At 36.0% G+C, this 9307-nt stretch overlaps 1 protein-coding gene across 3 annotated transcripts; it reads left to right on the top strand.

Moving 5' to 3' along the window:
* The first annotated feature begins 2747 nt into the window (after positions 1-2747).
* Positions 2748-9307, top strand: LOC107795480 (putative Rho GTPase-activating protein At5g61530). 3 transcript variants are annotated; one of them, XM_016618127.2, is made up of 10 exons: positions 2748-2941; positions 3524-3632; positions 3707-3969; positions 5197-5259; positions 5358-5376; positions 6345-6443; positions 6547-6624; positions 6707-6951; positions 7434-7596; positions 8835-9307. In XM_016618127.2, the coding sequence occupies exons 2-10, from the start codon at positions 3572-3574 to the stop codon at positions 8978-8980; spliced, it is 1137 nt and encodes a 378-aa protein (XP_016473613.1). In that variant the 5' UTR covers positions 2748-2941; positions 3524-3571; the 3' UTR covers positions 8981-9307. The 3 variants fall into 3 exon arrangements, with proteins under 3 accessions (XP_016473613.1, XP_075111299.1, XP_075111300.1); XM_075255198.1 differs by having other exon boundaries at positions 6345-6452; XM_075255199.1 differs by having other exon boundaries at positions 2826-2941; positions 3544-3632; positions 6345-6452.

Genomic DNA, 9307 nt, shown 5'->3' with positions numbered 1-9307 from the left:
TGATACTGTATTCATGAATAGAGTAGCTCGAATACATAGAATACATTACCATAACAACTAAAAGATAGCTACGGAAAGTAATTATGTATATGACAGCTATATGAAGTTAATAGCCACTAAACAATAGTCATTTCTGAAAATTTCTCTAAATTAAACTAGGATTCTTCAACATTAGAGTTTACTTCTTGAAAGATTAGGTTTTCTTTCTATTTCTTTTCTTTTTTCCTTTCCGCTATTTACTTATTTAGGAACACAAATCGATTCCTTCCTCTTTTTGAAGAATGAATAGATTATGCCTCTCAATGGCTATCTAAAGGAGCGATTAAGAATAAATTAGTTTAAAATTAAAATTTCTATATGAAATAAATGAAGGATCGAACAAAGAACATGAATATTAAAAGTTCTTTTGATGACTCTTTTGAATATAAAATTGTTACTGGCCATATACAATTATGATTATAATGAATAACTTATTTTTGGTAGAACTAAATTTAGGACTTTTAAGATTTGATATGAAAATTTTACATTAGTTTGATATTCCTTTAGTTTTTGTAAATTACTTAGGTTGAATAGAATTATACTGACAAGTTCCACTAATGAAATTAGAATACATCAATATGATTTATACTTAAAAGAATTTAAAATTGAATGGACGTTAGACCTAAGCAACATGGAAGGTACTTGTATACGAGACATTTGTATCTATACTCGCTTTTTGTGTTACGTTTTATTTGTGCCCGCTTTGCAAAAAAATTTGCAAGCGTACCCGCTTTTTCGTAAACTTCAGCATACGGGACTGAAGTAGCAAAGACAATCACGCAAAACTTAAGCATTCTAGTAGCCGGGCCTGAAGTTCAGCTCTAGAGCTGAAATTTTTGTTTTGTAACTGGCGAACTTCAGCTCTAGAGCTGAAGTTTTTGTTTGTAAGTTTTTGTTTTTGTAACTGGCGAACTTTAGCTCTAGAGCTGAAGTTTTTGTTTTGTAACTGGCAAACTTCAACTCTAGAGCTGAAGTTATTTAGTTAACCTAGATACTAATAACTCCTTTGATTAACCTTCGTGTTGATGATTACTGTCTTCAGCTCCGCCGTGGACATTCAAGCCTTTCTTTTCAAGGAGAGCAGAAGCACTCTTTGTGTACCAGCATTGGAAGAGATTATTTTCTTGTTGGAAGACATAGTAATTGATTTATGGGTCAGTTGATATCACCACTGGTTGTCCAAGTATGCTAGTTTTAAATAATCCTCCGTACTTGACAAGTATCAACAAAGAGTTTAAGTTCATGTTATACTCCTTTAATAGAGAAACGGACAATGCTGTTCCATTTAGAAGGATATTCAGTTGCAATGGATCCAATATATTTTCTGCTTAGTTGAGATTCTCCTGTATATGATTCGAGAGAGTTGCAAAGCAAGGAGGAGGAGAAAGGGGGCTGGAGTTATTTAAAAAGTGGGTACAAGTTAAAAGTTTTTTTAAAAAATGGGTATAGGTTAAATGGGGGCGACCAAATAGGGCGGCCCGTGCAATTTTTACTTTGTATACGGTCAAAATTAAGGAGCCCAAATTCAAAGTCCTAAATTGGGCTATAAATGTCCGGGCGATTCGAAGTGGGGGTCGGGTCAGACTATGAAGCACACACCTCGAGGGAGCAAATCGAAGGCCTGGCACGACCTACATCGAGTGCAGTATAATTTCGATGATACTTAAGAAAGAGCGAAAATTTCTCAAGGATACGTGGATCAAGGCATAAATTAAAGGATAAGATTTGTACGAGTCGGTACAAGTCCGTATTAGGTTGTTATACACCTGTACCAATAGAATTCTTTACCACAATAAGGAATGTACTATATTGAGGTTTTTTCTTCCTATATAAAGGGGACTCCAATCATTTGTAAAAAATACATTATTCACGGCAATAGAACATTCTACTTTGCTTTTCTCGTGCTCCACAATTGTTCTTCAGCTTTATTGTTTTACTTTATTGTTCTTACTTTATTTGCTCTTAACTCACCTCAAGGCCCCCGAGATAATTGAGCTCGAGGTCCCCGTTGCTCTAACAACACTGGTTTGGTTTATCAATTCTTCTTACTTAAACCTAATATTACTTGCATATTTACTAGTATTGAAATAAATCACATATTTTTAAAACCACAAATCACTTTAATTGTTACTCACATTTTTCGAGGTAAACAGTACTAAAATCCAATGAGATTTTAGACTTTGATTGTCTTTTGTTTGCTCACCGATCTTGTTTGTGCTTTCTAAAATGAGCTAGAGAATAACTTTATGGGAAAAAAGTTTAAGAACTCTAAAACCTTCAACAGTTATGCGTTTTTGCTGAAATTGAAAAGAAACCATGATAACTTAGATTGAAGTGATGAAATTATAATGCTAGAACAAATTTTAAGTTGTGAATATATTGACTAACCAGTGAGAACGTATATGGGCAACTTTTTCCTTTATTGACTTAGCTTTATAAAGATGAACATTCATTATCTTTAGGAAAATAAATTTTGATTTTTAAACGTAAATACAAAATTATAAAATATTGAATAGTATTTGTATAATATTTTAAAAATATTTCCTTAATAATAGGAGTGAGCTTTTAAGGTGAATCGTATTTGAAATCAGCTGAAGAGGCGCATAGCCGTTATGTCCGTTGGAAGCGTCCAGAAGAAGCAGGAGTTATACTTATCTACCGTCGTTTTTCTTCGTCGTTTTTCGAAAAAAATTCCACGTAATTTTATTGGTTGTATCGAAAGCATAGAAAAGTTGACCCGCCAGTCTTTTACCTCATTAATCATCACATCCTCTAAAAAGTCTTCAAAATAAATTTATTATTGGCATTACTATATTTTCTCCTTCTGCCGTTCTTTTTTTCTAATTTTCTCCTTCAACGTTCCTTTCCAAAGTTCTCAATTCGTCGAAGAATTTCATAAAAGGTAAAACCCTAACGCTTATTATCTTCAAATCAGGGTTTTGGATTTTTTGATCATTGATTATAACTTATAAGTTCTTTTGGTTGGTTTTTATGTTATCGCCTGTTAATTATTGGAATTGAGTTAATTATCGTTAAGTTCAGGTGTGGGTCTTGTAATTGAAACTGATGAACGAAGGTCAACTTGAACTTTGCTTTATTGAAAACTGCATTTATTTCTTTTCTATTCTGAAACTTTGTTATCTTTATGATTTGGCAATTTATTGGAGCTATCATGTTCTGATTTCTGAGAATTGAGACTGCACTCATTCTTCTTCTTCTTCTTTTTATAACTGGATTTTAGAATTAATTGCTTATTTTTCTCATTGATTCTTATGATAGTTCTATTTTGTAAATCTAACTCCTCTTTGGTTAGAAAATATTATGATTTTGGGGCTTTCACTGGTTTTTTCTGGTCAATTTGTTGTTTTTGGCAACAAAATTGTTGGCTAGATTTGTTAGAAAATTTGTATAGTTGTAAAAGTGGAGCTAAAGCATTTGGTGATATACAAACTTCATCAACACCACTAATTGTCTTAACTTTTAGGTGATTTGATACTGTCACAGTCGATAACAGGTAATTGGCTCAACGTCAATGCCTTCAGTAATTTCGCCTCAGTGGCAAGAGAAAGCTAATGGATTCTTTCAATCTTCGGGTAATTCATTTGGAAACTTCAGGTTTCTACTTTTATTTTGCTTTTGAATGTTTAATAATTGAGTCTTGATGCAGGGGTGAAGTTGAAAGAAGCCAGGCAGTCTGCAGGATCATTTGTTGGTGAGGTTGCCAAAGATGCAAAGGGAAATGTGGGCGAGGTTGCTGAGAAAGTTGGATCAGCAGTCAAAAGTCGATGGTCGCTCCTACAGCAGCCATCAACAAGACATGCTATGCAGGAGCGCTTTATTACTGCAGCTGCTACAACCAGCTTCTTCTTGAGGAAAGGGTTTTTGGAGACAAAAGATAAGGTTGCTGTTGGAAAGATAAAAGTTGAAGAGGTACTACAAGCATAAACAATTCTGTGGAATGTTTTCCAATTGTGAATAATCAACAGAGGATCAATGTGTGATGCTCTCATTGTTTGTTCCTTCTTTTCCCGATAGAGCCATGCCCATTAAAAGACCATTGTGGTTTTTGAAGCCATTACCTTTTTATAGAACCCAAGGTGATGCCAATGTACTATTATCACTCGCTATGACCACTAGAGTTGTGAGTCACGAGGTTCTGGACCATCTGGAATCTTTTAATTTTCTTGGGTACAGAATTGACTGATGTACTTTAGTTAGATACTGATGGGGTTCATGAGCTTATCCTTTAAATAGCAGAAGGTTTTCTGTCTCAAAGCACAAAAGAAAATTGTCTTTAACCCTTCTTATTAGACACAGAATGATGAAGCTTTTACTATGTGACTTCCACTCAAAGCTCATCCATTTACTAGCAGATTTTGATGCTACGAGATTTACGTTTTAACGAGTACTATTGACCCCGCCCGCCCCACCCCCACCAAAAAAGAACTGGAGAGATTTGCGCTTAGGAGAGCATGGGATTGTGGATTTTGAAATTAGAGGTTAGTAATTAAGCCAAGGGAAGTAACTCCTTGATGCTTTATGCAAAGCTCTCTAGTAATTCTGTCCTTGTAGGAGTGCAAAGTAAAACCTATTATATACCAATAAAATCTTATATACAATTTATTTTGTTGGAGCTGGAAATTGGGATGTAGGGAAGTATCTGCTTTTGTTTTATTGGGCAATAACTTCTATTTAGGTTGTGAAAGGTATTAACCTTGGTTTTAAATGTAGGTTTGGATCGTTTGATGGCAGGTCAAGTTTGTGTGTTTGTAGAAGTTAGGTATCTTTCATTGGTGTGCTCCTTTGTTTTAATGGAAGAAGTCATGCAGCTACAGTTTTTACAGTGATCATTAAGGGATGGCAATGTTCTCCAATGCACACAGACTTATATGAAACCACACCATCAAATACTTTATTCAGATAACAATTTTGGTGTCAAAATTATACAGGCATAGATGCCATGTTTGGCACTTCTATGGAATTTAGTCTTGTATATCTCTGAGGGATGTGAAGGAGAAATGGATGAGGGATGTAGATCTTATGATATTTTGCTCTACTTAAAAACCTAAACTACACATGATACGATATCTTTGAATCTTATATGCAAAGGAGTTATAATTTCTGAACTTGACACATGCAATCATTTTTATTTTTCAGGTGGCAAAGAAAACTGCACAGAAAAGCAAGACTTTGCTGACTGATATTGAGCGGTGGCAGAAGGTGAATAGCAATTTGTGCTAATTTTTTCTTTTTGTCTCTCAAAGTTCCTCAGTGAATTGGAGTTAAAAGAATCTTAACTTTTCTATTTGAAATTGCAGGGAGTTGCGAGCACTGATGGTAAGGTTTCTACTCTCTTGATCTTTGTATAACATGTTTATAAGGATTTTAATGATCCTCTTTTTTTGCGGGTGCGGATGGGGAGTGGGATGGCTTGCATTGGTACCCATCTACTCATAAACTTCTTCTGCTTAATTTGTCTTTGCCACTCTATTACTAAATTTTTTTGGATTCATTCAAGAGTTAAAGAGCGCTGCAACAGGAGATGCCTGTTATACTTGGTCACACTTTTTAGCACTTTTATACCTTGGAAGTTATCCTTGAGATGTAGAAATCAGTTAAACAGTTATGAATGCGGGAATGAGCCATATGATTATTTACAACAACAAAAGACCCAGTGTAATCCCACAAGTGGGGTCGGGGAAGGGTAGTATGTACGTTGACCCTACCCCTACCTTCAAGAAGACAGAGAGACTGTTTTCGAAAGACCCTTGGCTTAGGAAAGATAAAAGGAGGCAAAAATATAAAGATACAAAACTAAACTAAGTATTGCAATCAGAAGGCCGGAACGAAGGCAACGACAAGTAATCACAGAAGTCAAGGAATACGAAAATACACAAAATAATGCTAACTCATGTACTAAATTTACTGTTACAGACAAGGACAACGCTAGGCTACCTACCTAACCCTTTATCTTTATTCTCAACCTCCACACCTTCCTATTCATAGTCATGTCCTCAGTGAGCTGGAGCAACGCTATATCTTGCCTATACTTCTTCGGCCTACTTCTACCTCTCCTTAGGCCCTCCAGGGCCAACCTCTCACACCTCCTCACCGGTGCATCCGTACATCTCCTCTTCACATGCCCGAACCATCTAAGTTTTGCCTCCCGCATCTTGTCCTCCACAGGGGCCACACCCACCTTGTCCCGAATAACTTCATTTCTAGTTCTATTATGATTATTTGCTTCCATAAAGTTCTCAGGAGATGTTTTTTCTGGACATAGTGACATATCTTGGTTTATCCAGTGTTTGGCGTCCCCATTGATATCCTGGTGCAGAGGCAACAATCAACTAGACCTGTTCCTTATATCATGGTGAAATGTGCAGATTATCTTGTCTTATCAGGTGAGAGATGTAATAATCCATACAACAAATTGTCATTACTGTCATGTAATTTTTCAAAGACACATCTGAATGCCGATGTTATGGGAGTCTACTTTTGGTCTAGGGCTGAATTCACCTGAGTTGTTCAAGGCTGAAGGAGATAAAAAGGTTATACATCAATTGGTTTCTTTATACAATCAAGGTATTGATTTTTAATCTCATACAGATATTATTTGTCAAGGGATCAATCTATGTACTCTTTAGTTTGCAACTTTGTGTCACAGATCAAGATGCACCAATACCTGAAGGGGTAAATCCGGTAGTCATTGCAGCTCTGATGAAGTGCTACCTTGCAAGTCTACCTGAGCCATTGACAACCTTCGAGCTTTATAATGAAATAAGAGGTGCACGCTCAAGCATACACACAATGAAGAATATCTTAAAGAAGCTTCCAACTGTCAACTACATGACACTGGAATTGATCACTGCGCTGCTACTCCGCATAAGCCAGAAATCTCTGGTTAACAAGGCAAGTTTATTCCCTTCCTGAATGAACAAAAATAACGTCCACCTCTCCCTGTGTCGATCTGGATATGTGCAGATCTGTGGATTTGAATTTGTCTTAGTGCCCTTGTCTTCCTCATGGTTTTCGGTGATATTCACACCTCTATTCCTTTTAAGATGAAGAATTGTGTGGTAGAGGATTGTAAAATGTGATACAATTTTTAACCCTTTGGGTTTTGAACTTGCTAATTGAGGAGCCTAGTTGCTAGGATAAGCCTGTATATTTTGAATTTTATTTTATTGCTTTTTGCCCACATGATTGAGATCCAACAAACTTGTTATGAATGAGCCTTCATCTGTACAATTGTGTCAGTTTTTTTTTTTTTTTTCCTTTTTGTCCAGATGATTGAGATCCAAAATCTTGTTCCTGATAAGCCTTTATCTTGTACAAATTTGTGAGTTCTCTTGACTGCTGTTTATCTGCTTCTCATACTTTCTTCCTGGCAGATGGATGCTAGAAGCCTTGCAACGGAAATGGCTCCAATTCTTATTTGGCAAAGAGGCCAGAGGCCAGACCATTATAACCAGTTCTGGAACCATTCAGCAAAACCTTCTTCAAAGAAATATATTGACTCCAACTCGAACTCTAGTGCATGGGAGATGCTTGCAGGTTTGTTTTTGTTTTTGTTTTATTCCATTCTGTTCTCTTAGTGATGTAGTTTAATATTTCATTCATCTTTATACTTTATTACAGTTTGTCATATTAAATGAGGGGTTGAAACCACGCATCCAAACAACATGCTGAACATTAGCGAGTTGAATTTCTTTATGTTACGGACAGGCTTAGACTTTTTAATAATGATGTCTCGTGACTAGTGACCCAGTTTACTTTGGCAAGAAACCAGTTGGCAATTAAAGTACCATGTATGAAGTCCAAAAGCGGAACTGCATGCATCTACTTCCGCACCTGAAGATTGCTAGTGATGGAAAACAATTTCCGTCCTATCAGTAATGAGTTATATAAGGGGACCAGTTGCAAAATAGATATTTACTACTGTAGATATACATTAGGTACTTCAAATAGGCTATATATTGCTCAGAATTTTGAAGAAATAAATGGAAGAAATTTCTAAAAGTTAGGAAAGTTAATATCGGAACATGTGTATCATTAGATTTATATCAGGAGTATCATAAACTGCCTGCTAAAATGAATTGTGGAAGAGGCTATGCAAAGAGATTGAGTCTCTCTGCCCGTCTAGGGTAGGGGTAAGACTGCGTACATAGTACCCTCCCCAGACCCCACTTGAGGGATTACACAACCGTTGTTGTTGCTATGCAAAGAGATTGACTTAAGCTGTGTGCTATTTAGCTTGTTTCAGAGAACTACTTCTGCAACTGCAACGGAGAGCTATGATTTTTACATACATTCCCTATTGAAATATGTGTAGCCCTTTGAACGGCCTTTTTTTCCAAAGGTTTTTGATTTCTGAAGAAACCCAGGGCAGAATACGTAGATTTATGTTCCTTTCTTATTTCTCTTTTGGACGGATTTTGGGCTGGGGGAGGCTCCACTTACAATTCCTTATTTTACATTAAGCGTAGGTAAAGAATAGATTTTTAATCCCTAAGTTTTTTCGGAACAAATTTAAGCCAGAAATGCTAACAGCTTGAACTAGTTTTTTGAGTGGAAGGTCGTTGTGCAGATTGGAAAAATCAGTACATTTTCAATCTAATCATTTTGTTATGTTATTAAGACATATTTTTCTCTTGCCGCTAATATCTGGGAGTAAGTTTTATTTTATATTAGTTACTTAGTGGAAAAACATTGCATTTTGAGATTGCTATTTGCAACTTAAAACAACTGCTATGAAACTTATTATTTTTCACTTGTGATTGTTTTGCATCCAGATGAAGGTGAAAATGTTGATGCATCTTCTCCCATCCCCTTGGATGATGGGCTACCAATTGACTTGGGTGCCATTGATGCCATTCAGTGCTTAATCGAGCATCACAATACCATATTTACCGATGCAAATGAGACTGTTTGGCGCTGAGTAAGCAATTGGACTCTCAGATTGGTGGATATATTGCACATGTATAATGATTTTATCCATGCTGAACATCACACAAAATGTGGAACTCTTTCATCATATTTGATTTTCTCTTAACGTTTAGGAGTTTGTATCCGTGGCTTTGTAAATTTTGATTGGGATAGGCATAGGTTCAGAACTTGTGTTTATAGATCGCTTTTTTGTTATGGGATGGTTGTTGGGTTGTTAGTGACGGTATAAAGCATAAATGATCTTATGTTCTATTGAAGGGTTTGTATTTGTACTGGAGCATTGCAAGTATCAAATAATAAACATAGATCTTTACAGTTA

Source organism: Nicotiana tabacum, chromosome 6 (genome assembly GCF_000715075.1).
Source record: "Nicotiana tabacum cultivar K326 chromosome 6, ASM71507v2, whole genome shotgun sequence".
NCBI lineage: Eukaryota > Viridiplantae > Streptophyta > Magnoliopsida > Solanales > Solanaceae > Nicotiana > Nicotiana tabacum.
The sequence above is the reverse complement of the archived record's forward strand: the minus strand, read 5'-3'. Positions and strand labels throughout refer to the sequence as shown.

What these genes read in the sequence shown, in the direction of transcription:
- LOC107795480 (XM_075255198.1), top strand. Translation starts at nt 3,572, where the DNA reads ATGCCTTCAGTAATTTCGCCTCAGTGGCAAGAGAAAGCTAATGGATTC. An exon ending in TGTCTTATCAGGTGAGAGAT is followed by an intron (nt 6,453 to 6,546) that starts GTAATAATCCAT and finishes CTTTTGGTCTAG; the next exon opens with GGCTGAATTCACCTGAGTTG. An exon ending in GGTTTCTTTATACAATCAAG is followed by an intron (nt 6,625 to 6,706) that starts GTATTGATTTTT and finishes TTTGTGTCACAG; the next exon opens with ATCAAGATGCACCAATACCT.